Source organism: Tachyglossus aculeatus, chromosome 2 (assembly GCF_015852505.1).
Source record: "Tachyglossus aculeatus isolate mTacAcu1 chromosome 2, mTacAcu1.pri, whole genome shotgun sequence".
Classification (NCBI taxonomy): Eukaryota; Metazoa; Chordata; class Mammalia; order Monotremata; family Tachyglossidae; genus Tachyglossus; species Tachyglossus aculeatus.
The window spans coordinates 145,220,101-145,235,196 of NC_052067.1; the positions used below are offsets into that span (position 1 = coordinate 145,220,101).

Consider the following 15,096-nt stretch of genomic DNA (forward strand, 5'->3'; position numbering starts at 1 on the left):
ACTGCTCTAGGCGCTGGCGGAGACACAAGGTTATTAGGTTGTCCTAGAAGCAGCGTGGCTCAATGGAAAGAGCCTGGGCTTTGGAGTCAGAGGTCATGGGTTCAAATCCCAACTCCGCCAAATGTCAGCTGTGTGACTTTGGGCGAGTCACTTAACTTCCCTGTGCCTGAGTTACCTCATCTGTTAATGGGGATTAAGACTGTGACCCCCTGCTGTGGGACAAGCTGATCACCTTATAACCTCCCCAGCACTTAGAACAGTGCTTTGCACATAGTAAACACTTAATAAATGCCATCAATATTATTATTATTATTATTATTATTATTATTAATCCCTGTTTTCCAGATGAGATAACTGAGGCACAGAGAAGTTAAGTGACTTGCCCAAAATCACGCAGCTGGGATTGAAACCCTAGTTAAACTTACTATTTACTTAAATTATCACTATTACCAAACTATTACTTACTATTTAAACTTACTAAACTTAAATTTAATAGTGAGAATGGCAGCTAATTAGCACATTTTTTGGATGGGCCAGTAAGTGATTAAGTGAAAAATAAATGCTATAACTTTACCAAACCTGCTTAACATACCTATTTGGGTGTACCTGTTCTTTTTTTTCCAGGAAACCGATGAACAGAAACTTCACAATATAGCCAATGAACTTTTGCTTACAGAAAGGGCGTATGTCAGCCGACTTGACCTATTAGACCAGGTAATTTCTTTCCTATTTTCACAAATATTTAAGTCTTTCTCTTGTATTGGGAATAATATGAACGGCGGAAGCATTAAAAAAAATTTTTTTTTTTGCTTTTGGTATTTCAAGAGATTGATTTATGTATAGGATTCCCTGCTTGACAGGAAAGCGTGAGGAGTTTGAGTGTGAAACTCTTTTACAAATCAGCCCCTGGTAATAATAATAATAATGATAGCATTTATTAAGCGCTTACTGTGTGCAAAGCACTGTTCTAAGCGCTGGGGAGGTTACAAGGTGATCAGGTTGTCCCACGGGGGGCTCACAGTCTTCATCCCCATTTTACAGATGAGGGAACTGAGGCCCAGAGAAGTGAAGTGACTTGCCCAAAGTCACACAGCTGACAAGTGGCCGAGCTGGGATTCGAACCCATGACTTCTGGCTCCCAAACCCGGGCTCTTTCCACTGAGCCATGCTGCTTCTCTGTAGTGCTTAACAAATACCACAATTATTATTATTATTCACTTCTCTGGGCCTCAGTTACCTCGTCTGTAAAATAACTGTGACACACAGACTGTGTCCAAATTGATCGGCTTTTAATAATAATAATAATAATTATAATTATAATAATAATAATTGTGGTATTTGTTAAAGAGGGAGTGGCTAATCACTGAAAGGTAAACAGCCGAAAATAATCAGAAAAATACAGTCATTGGCATCTCCAGAAATAGACGTCGACTTGTCTTCAACCTCCATCACTGAATAACTTGGGTCCATGCAGGTAAATGAATCCAAGGTCCAATGGTCCATGTGTAATCAGTCAGTCAGTCAAGGTTATTTATTGAATGTCTTCTGTGTGCATAGTGCTGTATTAAGCACTTAGGGGAGTACAATACAACGGAGTTGGTAGACATATTCCCCTACCCACAAGGAGCTTACAGTCTAGAAGGGGAGACAGACATTAAAATTATTTATATCGATGCTACCAATGCCTGTCCATTTGTTTTGTTTTGTTGTCTGTCTCTCTGTCTTCCCCCTTCTAGACTGTGAGCCCGTTGGGTAGGGATTGTCTCTATTTGTTCATGCAGTGGTATTTATTGAGCACTTACTACGTGCAGAGCACTGTACTAAGCGCTTGGAAAGTCCAATTCAACAACATATAGAGACAGCCGCTACCCAACAACGGGCGCACAGTCAAGAAGGGGGAGACAGACAGCAAAACAGAACAATTAGACAAGTGTCAATACCATCAAAATAAATAGAATTATAGATTGTTACCGAGTTGTACTTTCCAAGTGCTTAGTACAGTGCTCTGCACGCAGTAAGCGCTCAAAAAAGACTGTGCCTTTAATAAGCGCTCAATAAGCGCTCAATAAGACTGTGAGGCCCCCGTGGGGCAACCTGATCACTTTGTAATCTCTCCAGCGCTTAGAACAGTGCTTTTGCACATAGTAAGCGTTTAATAAATGCCATTATTATTATTAATAAATACGATTGAATGAATGAATGAATTCCAGACTCGCATATAAGTACCTTAGGGCTGACAGTGGAGTGGCTAGCGAGCTTAAAGGGTAGAGATTCATTCATTCGATCGTATTTATTGAGCGCTTACTGTGTGCAGAGCACTGTACTAAGCGCTTGGAAAGTACAATACAGGAATAAAGAGAGACAATCGCTTCCCACAGCAGGCTTACAGTCTAGAGCAGGGAGACAGACATAACAATCATAATAATTATGGTATTTGTTAAGCACTTATTAGGTGCCAAGCACCGTTCTAAGCGCTGGGGTAGATACAAGGTGATCAGGTTGTCCCATGTGGGCTTCACAGGCTCAATCCCCAATTTACAGATGAGGTAACTGAGGCACAGAGAAGCTAAGTGACTTGCCCAGGGTCACACAGCAGACAAGTAGTGGAGGCAGGATTAGAACCTCTGACTCCCGAGCAGTGCTTTTGCCACCAGGCATAAATAAATAAAACAGTATAAATAAATAAATAAATAAATAAATAAATAAATAAATAAATAAATACTAAAATAAATAAAACAGTATAAAAGATCTAAGTGCATAGACAACACAGAAGGGAGAAGGAATGGGGGGATTAGGAAGGAATGGGGGGATTAGGATTTAGTTGGGAAAAGCCTCTTGGAGGATTGGATTTTTGTCAGGCCATGCCACGCAGGCCCCGTAACTGAACATTCAATTTCCTCACCGTCATCCAATTCTGTTGTATTGTACTTGCCCAAGCGCTTAGTACAGTGACCTCCACACAGTCACTCAATAAATACCATGGATTGATTGATAGAGAGGGTCCTGAAAGGTGTGGAAAAGCAGTGAGATCTAGTGAAAAGAGCATTGTATTTGTGTCGAGTGTTGGTTCGCCAACAGGTATTCCCTTCTCTGGAGGATGGCAGCAGAAAGTTCACTGTGGGAAGGGAATGAGTCTGTTTGTTGTGGTACTCTATTGTCCCAAGCGCTCAGTACAGTGCTCTGCACACAGTAAGCGCTCAATAAATGCAATTGAATGAATGAAGGAATGAACTGTTAGTGAAATCGGCTATTTGAGAGCTTCCGTGTAAATAAAGGACCACATTCTATCCATTACCACACTCCCTTTTTCCTCCGTATTGTGCATTAACACATGACAGAAGCAGCTTGGCTCAGTGGAAAGGGCCCGGGCTTTGGAGTCAGAGGTCATGGGTTCTAATCCCGGCTCCGCCACATGTCTGCTGTGTGACTTTGGGCAAGTCACTTCACTTCTCCGGGCTTTCTCATCTGTAAAATGGGGATTCAGTAGCTGGTCTCCCTTGTGTTTAGACTGTGAACGCCATGTGGGATAGAGACTGTCCGTCTCCCCTTCTAGACGGTAAGCATGTTGTGTGTAAGGAATGTGACTTTTATCATTATATTGTACTCTCCCAAGCACTTAGTACAGTGCTGTACACACGATAAGTGCTCAATGAATAAGACCGAATGCATTATGTTAAATCTACCCAGTGCTCGGGACTTGGCACATGGTAAGTGTTTAACAAATGCCCTTGTTATTATTTATTCATTCATTCATTCACTCAATCATATTTATTAAGTGTATTCAATCATATTTATTTTTATCATTATTATCATTACTATCATTTTGTTTATGTGAGAAGAAGCATGACCTAGTCGATAGAGCATAGACCTGGGAATCAGAAGGTCATGAGTTCTAATCCCGTCTCCTCCACATGTCTGCTGCGTGACCTTGGGCCAGTCACTTCTCTGTGCCTCAGTTACCTCATCTGTAAAATGAGGATTGAGACTGTGAACCCCACACAGAACAGGGACTGTGCCCAACCTCCTCTCCGATCTCCCATCCTCATGTCTCTCCCCACTTCAATCCATACTTCACGCCGCTGCCCGGATTGTCTTTGTCCAGAAACGCTCTGGGCACGTTACTCCCCTCCTCAAAAATCTCCAGTGGCTACCAATCAATCTGCGCATCAGGCAGAAACTCCTCACCCTGGGCTTCAAGGCTGTCCATCCCCCCGCCCCCTCCTACCTCACCTCCCTTCTCTCCTTCTCCAGCCCAGCCCTCACCCTCTGCTCCTCTGATGCTAATCTCCTCACTGGGCCTTGTTCTCGCCCATCGCGCCGTCGACCCCCGGCCCACGTCCTCCCCCTGGCCTGGAATGCCCTCCTTCTGCACATCCACCAAGCTAGCTCTCTTCCTCCCTTCAAGGCCCTGCTGAGAGCTCACCTCCTCCAGGAGGTCTTCCCACACTGAGCCCCCTCCTTCCTCTCCCCCTCGTCCCCCTCTCCATCCCCTCCGGCTTACCTCCTTCCCTTCCCCACAGCACCTGTATATATGGAGGGAGGGCATTCCAGGCCAGGGGGAGGACGTGGGCCCGGGGTCGACGGCGGGACAGGCGAGAATGAGGCCCAGTGAAGAGGTTAGCAGTGGCAGAGGAGGAGAGGAGGAGAGGAGGAGAGGAGAGGAGGAGAGGCAGAGGAGCGGAGGGTGTGGGCTGGGCTGGAGAAGGACAGAAGGGAGGGGAGGGAGTAGGGGGCAAGGGGATGGACAGCCTTGAAGCCCAGGGTGAGGAGTTTTTGCCTGATGCTTAGGTTGACTGGTAGCTACTGGAGATTTTTGAGGAGGGGAGTAACATGCCCAGAGCATTTCTGCACAAAGATGATCTGGGCAGCAGCGTGAAGTATAGACTGAAGTGCGGAGAGACAGGAGGATGGAAGGATAAAGGAGGATACAGCCTTACTGAAGGCCCATCTCCTTCGAGAGGGCTTCCCAGGCTAAGCCCTTTTTTTCCTCTTCTCCCACTCCTTCTGCATCTCTCTGACTGGATTCCCCCTGGATTCCCCCTGGCCTGGAATGCCCTCCCTCTGCCCATCTGCCAAGCTAGCTCTCTTTCTCCCTTCAAGGCCCTACTGAGAGCTCACCTCCCCCAGGAGACCTTCCCAGACTGAGCCCCCCTCCTTCCTCTCCCCCCATCCGCCTCTCCATCCCCCCCGTCTTACCTCCTTCCCTTCCCCACAGCACCTGTATATATGTATATATGTTTGTACATATTTATTACTCTTTTTATTTATTTTACTTGTACATATCTATTCTATTTATTTTATTTTGTTAATATGTTTGGTTTTGTTCTCTGTCTCCCCCTTCTAGACTGTGAGCCCGCTGTTGGGTAGGGATCGTCTCTATATGTTGCCAACTTGTACTTCCCAAGTGCTTAGTACAGTGCTCTGCACACAGTAAGCGCTCAATAAATATGATTGATTGATTGATTTGCTTGTATCCACTCCAGCGCTTAGCACAGTGCCTGTCACATAGTAAGTGCTTAAGAATTACAGTAATTATTTTTTATGTACACATATTCTTGTGAGTGAACTTGCACTCAACCAGTATTTGACTCTTAATATTATTATATTAATACATATACAATAAGATAATATGATAATAATAAGAATCAAATATTGATGAGTTGAAGTTCACTCACAAGAATGTGACAGTGGAGCTGACTTTCTTTTTACTGAGGGCAAAATTGTCGCCTCCTCCCACCCTGGCATCCCCTGAACCAATAATCAGGTAAGCCATCTCCTCCCCACATTGCAAGCCATCTCTGTTTTCTTCCCTAACTCCATCACTGAGAAGTTTTTCATTATTTCTCACTGCACTCCTGTGCCCCTGAGTTGGCTCTCTCCTTCCCTACCCCCTGGGGATGCCTTTTAAATCATTTTTGATACATTTGTTCAAACATGTTCATTCAGTTGTATTTATTGAGCGTTTACTGTGTGCAGAGCACTGTACTAAGTGCTTGGGAGAGTACAATATAACAATAAACAGACACATTCCCTTCCCACAGTGAACTTACATTCTGGAGGGAGAGAAATAGTAATAATAGTAATGATGGCATTTACTAAGCACTTACTATGTGCAAAGCACGGTTCTAAGCGCTGGGGAGGTTACAAGGTGATCAGGTTGTCCCACGGGGTGCTCACGGTCTTAATCCCCATTTTACAGATGAGGGAACTGAGTCCCAGAGAAATGAAGTGACTTGCCCAAAGTCACACAGCTGACAAGTGGCGGAGCCAGGATTTGAACCCATGACCTCTGACTCCAAAGCCCAGGCTCTTTCCACTGAGCCACGCTGACATTAATAGAAATAAATAAATGGCAGATAAGGACATAAGTGCTGTGGGACTGGGAGAGAGGGGATGAATAAAGGGAGCAAGTCAGGGAGATGCAGAAGGAGTGGGAGAGGAGGAAAAACGGAGCTTAGTCTGGGAAGGCCTCTCGAAGGAGATGGGCCTTCAGTAAGGCTTTATCCTCCTTTATCCTTCCATCCTCCTGTCTCTCCCCACTTCAGTCTATACTTCACGCTGCTGCCCGGATCATCTTTGTGCAGAAACGCTCTGGGCGTGTTACTCCCCTCCTCAAAAATCTCCAGTACCTACCAGTCAACCTAAGCATCAGGCAAAAACTCCTCACTCTCGGCTTCAAGGCTGTCCGTCCCCTCGCCCCCCCTACCTCCCCTCCCTTCTGTCCTTCTCCAGCCCAGCCCGCACCCTCCGCTCCTCTGCCGCTGATCTCCTCACCGTACCTCGTTCTCTCCTGTCCCGCCATCGACCCCCGGCCCACGTCCTCCCCCTGGCCTGGAATGCCCTCCCTCTGCCCATCCGCCAAGCTAGCTCTCTTCCTCCCTTCAAAGCCCTACTGAGAGCTCACCTCCTCCAGGAGGCCTTCCCACACTGTGCCCCCTTTTTCCTCTCTTCCTCCCCATCCCCCCCGGACCTACCTCCTTCCCCTCCCCACAGCACCTGGATATAATAATAATAATAATAATAATGGCATTTATTAAGCGCTTACTATGTGCAAAGCACTGTTCTAAGCGCTGGGAGGGAATACAGGGTGATCAAGTTGTCCCACTGGGGGCTCACAGTCAGTCCCCATTTTACAGATGAGGTAACTGAGGCACAGAGAAGTGAAGTGACTTGCCCAAAGTCACACAGCTGACAATTGGCGGAGCTGGGATTTGAACCCATGACCTCTGACTCCAAAGCCCGGGCTCTTTCCACTGAGCCACGCTGCTTCTCAATAATAATTTTGGTATTTGTGAAACACTTACTATGTGCTGAGCACTGTTCTAAGCGCTGGGGAGGATACAGGGTGATCAGGTTGTCCCACGTGGGGCTCACAGTCTTCATCCCCGTTTAACAGATGAGGTAACTGAGGCACAGAGAAGTGAAGTGACTTGCCCAGAGTCACACAGCTGACAAGCAGCGGAGCTGGGATTTGAACCCATGACCTCTGGCTCCCAAGCCCAGGCTCTTTCCACTGAGTCACGCTGCTTATTACTCTATTTTACTTGTACATATTTACTATTCTATTTATTTTATTTTGTTAATGATAATAATAATAGCATTTATTAGGTGCTTACTATGTGCAAAGCACTGTTCCAAGCACTGGGGAGGTTACAAGGTAATCAGATTGTCCCACAGGGGGCTCACAGTCTTAATCTCCATTTTACAGATGAGGGAACTGAGGCCCGGAGAAGTGAAGTGACTTGCCCAAAGTCACACAGTTGACAATTGGCGGAGCCGGTATTTGAACCCATGACCTCTGACTCCAAGGCCGACGCTCTTTCCACTGAGCCAAGCTGCTTAATGATGTGCATCTAGCTTTACTTCTATTTATTCTGATGACACCTGTTCACATGTTTTATTTTATTGTCTGAGAGATAATGCTCTTTCCACTAAACCACAGGTGCAGTGGGAAGGGAAGTATCATAACCCAGTGGATAGAGAAGCAGCGTGGCTCAGTGGGAAAGAGCACGGGCTTTGGAGTCAAAGGTCATGGGTTCAAATCCCGGCTCCGCCAATTAGCTGTGTGACTTTGGGCAAGTCACTTAACTTCTCTGTGCCTGTTACCTCATCTGTAAAATGGGGATGAAGACTGTGAGCCCCCCGTGGGACAACCTGATCACCTTGTAAACTCCCCAGCGCTTAGAACAGTGCTTTGCACATAGTAAGTGCTTAATAAATGCCATTATTATTATTATTATTATTATAGAGCAGGGGCCCGGGATTCCAAAAGATCTAGGTTCTAATCCCGGCGCCGCCGCTTGTCTGCCGTCTGTCCTTGGGCAAGTCACTTAACTTCTCTGTGTCTCAGTTCCCTCATCTGTAAAATGGGGATTAAGAATGTGAGACCACGTGGGGCAGGGACTGTATTCAAACCTTGTATCTACCCCAGCACTTAGTACAGTGCCTGGCACATAGTAAGCACTTAACAAATGCATTAAAAGAAAAAAAAAAAAGGGAAGGCATCAGAGCTGCAAGGAAACAGGAAAACAATTTTGAAAGCTGCTCTGAGGGGGAGATAATGATAATAATTGTGGTATTTGATAAGCGCTTACTATGTGCCTGAGACTATATTAAGCCCTGGGGTGGTTACAGGCAAGTCGGGTTGGACGCAGTCCCTGTCCCACATGGGGCTCACAGTCTCAATCCCCATTTTACAGATGAGAAGCAGCGTTGCTCAGTGGAAAGAGCCCGGGCTTTGGAGTCAGAGGTCACGGGTTCAAATTCCGGCCCCGCCACTTGTCAGCCATGTGACTTTGGGCAAGCCACTTCACTTCTCTGGGCCTCAGTTCCCTCATCTGTAGAATGGGGAATGAGGCTGTGAGCCCCCCGTGGGACAACCTGATCACCTTGTAACCTCCCCGGCACTTAGAACAGTGCTTTGCATATAGTAAGCGCTTAATAAATGCCATTATTATTATTATTATGGGGAAACTGAGGCCCAGGGAAGTGAAGTGAGTGTTAGGAGGGATGAGCAGTGCATGAGGAAGGAAATGGGTGTGGGGAGGGTGAGTTCCCCTGATTGCCAGAGCCTGGGGCAGGAAATGGGTGAGGGGAGGCTGAGTTCCCTTGATCGCCAACTCAGGACAGCGTGGACGGATGGCATGAAAAGTTTACTTCCAGTGAAGTCAAAACCATCTTTTTCCCTGTTGTGGAACAGAGTGGCATGTTTCCTGCCCGTGGGGAAACACAAGGACACGTTCTAATGTGTGAGGCAAACAGAAAAACATTTATTACTAGAGTGGTCAAAGTAAATAAACGAGCAGGAATATATGCATATGGAAGCAGCGTGGCTTAGGGGAAAGAACACAGGCCTGGGAATCACCAGTCCTGGGCCTTAATTCCGTCTCCGCCACTTCTCTGTTTTGTGATCTCGGGCAAGTCACTGAAATTGTCTGGGCCTCAGTTCCCTCATCTGTAAAATGGAGGTTAAAGCTGTTAGCCCCATGCGGGACAGGTACTGCATCCAACCTGACTGATTTGTATCCACCCCGGCGCTTAAAACAGTGCTGAGACATAGTAAGCGCTTGACAAGTACTATTGTTATTCATCATCATCATCATCATCATCAATCCTATTTATTGAGCGCTTACTATGTGCAGAGCACTGTACTAAGCGCTTGGGAAGTACAAATTGGCAACATATAGAGACAGTCCCTACCCAACAGTGGGTTATTATTATTATTACTATTATTATTAACCCAGAGGAAGACCGTGAGTGAGGGGGTGGAGGCGGGAGATCAATCAATCAATCAATCAATCGTATTTATTGAGCGCTTACTGTGTGCAGAGCACTGCACTAAGCGCTTGGGAAGTACAAGTTGGCAACATATAGAGACAGTCCCTACCCAACAGTGGGCTCACAGTCTCAAAGGGGGAGACAGAGAACAAAACCAAACATACTAACAAAATAAAATAAATAGAATAGATATGTACAAGTAAAATAAATGAATAAATAAATAAATAAATAGAGATCAGAAAGCAAGGTTCAGCTTGGAGGTGGGCTGGGGAGCATCTATCCTGGAAATTGGGGAAGAGAGGGCAGTGTACCAGAAACAACAATAGTACTTCCTTCTACTGCACCAAGAGTGCCAAATTCAAAGACCACAGTACGAGATATTTTTCTATTTTCTGCTCGTGATTGGCAAAACTGCACCCATGCAAATCCGCCTTGGTAGCTGTGAATTTTTGAGGTAAAAAAATAATTTGCTCTGGTGTGAAACCAGCGATCCAGAGACTGGCCTCTGAGAGATTAATGCACATTAGGATCATTTGATTCGTACGCGTATCTCTGAGTCTATGCAATTGGAAAAAAAAGTATTTTAGCTTTTTCCAGCTTTGCTCTGGCCCTGGACGAGAAATTGTTTTGAGTTCTTAGGACCGTCCCCCCCAACCCTTTCTTTGTTGCTGTTAACCATACTACGGTGTGAACCGATCTTCTCATCTTACTGCAGTTATTTCTTTATGTAAACTCCCATTCCCCCCCCCCCAAAATGCATTTTACTACTTGAAATGTTAAGCACTTCCTTTGACCCTGCAAAATCCGATTCTGTTTCAGGTATTTTACTGTAAGCTCTTGGAAGAAGCCAACCGGGGCTCGTTTCCAGCGGAGATGGTGAATAAGATCTTTTCCAACATTTCCTCCATTAATGTCTTCCATACTAAATTCTTGCTGCCGGAGCTGGAGAAACGAATGCAAGAATGGTAAGAGCGCGATTTGTGAAACCTCCCGAAGGCCCGTGGTCATGGGCCCGTTAATGTCTGTCTCCCCTTTAGGCTGTAAACTCGTTGAGGGCGGGAAATGTGCCTGTTATAATCAATCAATCGTATTTATTGAGCGCTTACTGGAGCAGTGTGCCTGTTATAATGTTCTGTTGGACTCTCCCTACTGCTCAGTACAGGGCTCTACACAAAGTAAGCGTTCAATAAATACGATCGACTGATCGTCAGCGCATTGTCAGCCTCCGGGAGACTGTATTCCCTTCGCGGTGGTTCTTCTACAGACCAGAGTGAACGGAAAACGAGGGAACCAGACGGATTCAGGTGTAGGGAATGGAATCAATGAGTCAGTCATCATCATCAATCGTATTTATTGAGCGCTTACTATGTGCAGAGCACTGTACTCTGTACTCAAAGGTATTTAAGCAGTGTGGCTCGGTGGAAAGAGCACAGGCTTGGGAGTCAGAGGTCATGGGTTCTAATCCCAGCTCCGCTGCTTCTCAGCTGTGTGACTGTGGGCAAGTCACTCAACTAGTCTCTCCCTCAGTGACCTCATCTGTAAAATGGGGATTAAAGCCGTGAGCCCCATGTGGGACAACCTGATCACCTTGTATCACCCCCCAATGCTTAGAACAGTGCTTTGCGCATAATAAGTAGTAAGCGCTCAATAAATACGATTGATGATGATGATGATGATGATGAAAATAAGTGCTTAACAGTCCTTCTAGACTGTGAGCCCACTGTTGGGTAGGGACCGTCTCTATATGTTGCCAACTTGTACTTCCCAAGCGCTTAGTACAGTGCTCTGCACACAGTAAGCGCTCAATAAATATGATTGAATGAATTGAATGAACAAATACCATCATTATTATTATTATTGAGTGCTCACTATATGTAGAGCACTGTCCTAAGCACTTGGGAGAGTAATAATAATAATAGTAATGGTGGTATTTGTTAAGCATTTACTATGTGCCAAGCACTGTACTAAGTTAAGCACTGGAGTGGATACAAGTTAATTAGATTAGATACACTCCTTTGTCCCACCTGGGGTTCACGGCCTCAATCCCCATTTTCCAGATGAGGTAACTGAGGCCCAGAGAAGTGAAGTGACTTGCCCAAGGTCACTCAGCAGACAAGTGGGGGTGCTGGGACTAGAACCCATGACCTTCTGACTCCCAACCTACTGTTGGGTAGGGACCATCTCTTTATGTTGCCAACTTGGACTTCCCAAGCGCTTAGTACAGTGCTCTGCACACAGTAAGCGCTCAATAAATACGATTGAATGAATGAACAGAATTAGTGGACACATTCCCTGCCCACAAGGAGGTTACGGTCTAGAGGGGGAGACAGACATTGTTATGAATAAACAGGCATTAATATAAATGAGTCTAATGCGTCTCAAGACTAAGAAATCATGTGAGCCCGTTGTTGAGTAGGGACCGTATCTATATGATGTCTATTTGCACTTCCCAAGCGCTTAGTACAGTGCTCTGCACACAGTAAGCGCTCAATAAATACGATTGAATGAATGATGGAATGAAAAACTTGGCCTCTAGATGACTTCCGTGATTGTCACTTTCCAATAGACTTCTAAAATTTGTTCTTACGCTTTCATCCCCTTAAAGCAACGTTTGAGCTTTTGCTACTTTTTATTGATTGCCATCTGACAGAGCATCATTATCCATGTCATCATCATTTGAATTCCTTGAGCGCTTACTATGTGCAGAGCACGGGACTAAGCGCTTCATTCATTCATTCAATCATATTTATTGAGCGCTTACTGTGTGCAGAGCACTGTACTAAGTGCTTGGGAAGTCCAAGTTGGCAACATATGGAGACGGTCCCTACCCAACAGCGGGCTCACAGTCTAGAAGGGGGAGACAGAGAACAAAACAAAACATATTAACAAAATAAAATAAATAGAATAAATATTAAAATAAATAAATAGAGTAATAAATCTGTACAAACATATATACATATATACAGGTGCTGTGGGGAGGGGAAGGAGGTAAGGCAAGGGGGATGGGAAGGGGGAGGAGGGGGAGAGTACAGTATAAAAGAGTTGATAGACACATTCCCTACCCTTATGATAATAATAAGGGTATTTATTAAGCCCTTACTACATGCCAGGCATTGTACTAAGCGCTGGGGTGGACATGAGCAGATCATGTTGCACACAGTCCCTGTCCCACGTGGGGCTCATAGTCTCAAGAAGCAGTGTGGCTCAGTGGAAAGAGCCCGGGCTTTGGAGTCAGAGGTCATGAGTTCAAATCCCGACTCTGCCAATTGTCAGCTGTGTGACTTTGGGCAAGTCACTTCACCTCTCTGTGCCTCAGTTGCCTCATCTGTGAAATAGGGATGAAGACTGTGTGAGCCCCCCGTGGGACAACCTGATCACCTTGTAACCTCCCCAGCGCTTAGAACAGTGCTTTCCGCATAGTAAGCGCTTAATAAATGCCAGTTTACAGATGAGGTCACTGAGGACCAGAGAAATGAAGTGACTTCATTCATTCGATCGTGTTTGTTCATTCATTCATTCATTCAATTGCATTTATTGAGCACTTACTGTGTGCAGAGCACTGTACTAAGCACTTGGGAAGTACAAGTTGGCAACATATAAAGACGGTTTCAACCCAACAGTGGGCTCACAGTCTAGAAGGGGGAGACAGAGAACAAAACAAAACATATTAACAAAATAAAATAAATAGCGCTTACTGTGTGCAGAGCACTGTACTAAGTGCTTGGGAAGTACAAGTCGGAAACATAAAGAGACGGTCCCTACCCAACAGTGGGCTCACAGTCTAGAAAGGGGAGACAAACAAAACATATTAATAAAATAAATAGAATAGTAAACATGTACAAGACTTGCCCAAGGCCACACAGTAGACGAGTGGCGGAGCTGGGATTAAAATCTAGATTCATTCATTCAGTCGTATTTATTGAGCGCTTACTGTGTGCAGAGCACTGTACTAAGCGCTTGGGAAGTACAAGTTGGCAGCATATAGAGACGGGTCCTACCCAACAACGGGCTCACAGTCTAGAAGGGGGAGACAGAGAACAAAACAAACCATATTAACAAAATAAAATAAATAGAATAGTAAATATGTACAAGACTGGCCCAAGGCCACACAGTAGACGAGTGGCGGAGCTGGGATTAAAGTCTAGATGGGGAGACCGCTGCTAATATGAATAAATAATTTATCAAATTTTGATTTAAAGATATGTTTAGAAGTGATGTGGGGTTGAGGGTGAGGTGAATATCAAATGCCCAAAAGTTAGAGATCCTTGTGAACAGATCATCATCATCATCATCATCAATCGTATTTATTGAGCGCTTACTATGTGCAGAGCACTGTACTAAGCGCTTGGGAAGTACAAATTGGCAACATATAGAGACAGTCCCTACCCAACAGTGGGCTCACAGTCTAAAAGTCTAACAGATGTTACCGAAGGGAGAGGGAGGTGGGGAAAAGAGGGTTTAATCGGGGAAGGCCTCTTGGAGGAGGTGTGACCTTAGTAGTGCTTTGAAGGTTGCGAGAATGGCGGTCTGGCGCGGTGGAGAAGCAGCATGGCTCAGTGGAAAGAGCCCGGGCTTTGGAGTCAGAGGTCCTGGGTTCAAATCCCGACCCCACCACTTATCAGCTGTGACTTTGGCCAAGTCACTTCACTTCTCTGGGCCTCAGTTCCCTCATCTGGAAAATGGGGGTGAAGATTGTGAGCCCCCCGTGGGACAACCTAATCACCTTGTTAACCTCCCCAGCGCTTTGCACACAGTAAGCACTTAATAAATGCCATCATTATTATTCTTATTATCATATGGAGGGAGAGGGAACTCCAGGCTAGTGAAAAGAAATGTGTATTTTGCTCTCCGTTTCTTCTTGCCATAAATTAATAATAATAATCGTAGTAGTTTTAAGCGCCTGCTATATGCCGAGCACTGTACTAAGCCCTGAGTAGTTCATCAGGTCCCGCGTGGGACTCAAGGTCCAAATAGGGGAAGAACTGGTATTGAACCCCAATTTGCAGATGAGAGATCACAGCAGACAAGTGGCGGAGCTAGGATTCGAACACAGGTCCTCTGACTTTCCCAGATCTATGCTCTTTCCACAAGGTTGCACCGCTTCTCTAAATTGTTGTTGTTGGAAGTAGCGTGGCCTAATGGCAAGAGCCCGGGCTTGGGACTCGCAGGCCGTGGGTTCTAATTCCGGCCCCGCCACTTGTCTGCTGTGTGACCTTGGGCAAGTCGTTTAACTTCTCTGGGCCTCAGTTACCTCATCTGGAAAATGGGGATTAAGACTGTGAGCCCCCCGCGGGACAACCTGATCACCTTGTAACCTCC

At 45.6% G+C, this 15,096-nt stretch overlaps 1 protein-coding gene across 3 annotated transcripts in view; it reads left to right on the top strand.

The window, feature by feature from the left end:
• Positions 1–15,096, top strand: part of FGD4 (FYVE, RhoGEF and PH domain containing 4) — a 387,351-nt gene that overhangs the window by 317,424 nt on the left and 54,831 nt on the right. For all 3 annotated transcript variants that reach the window (XM_038741145.1, XM_038741142.1, XM_038741133.1), the window contains exons 5-6: positions 625–714; positions 10,597–10,742. In XM_038741145.1, the coding sequence (XP_038597073.1) occupies positions 625–714; positions 10,597–10,742 (236 nt within the window). The remainder of the gene's footprint in view (positions 1–624; positions 715–10,596; positions 10,743–15,096) is intronic.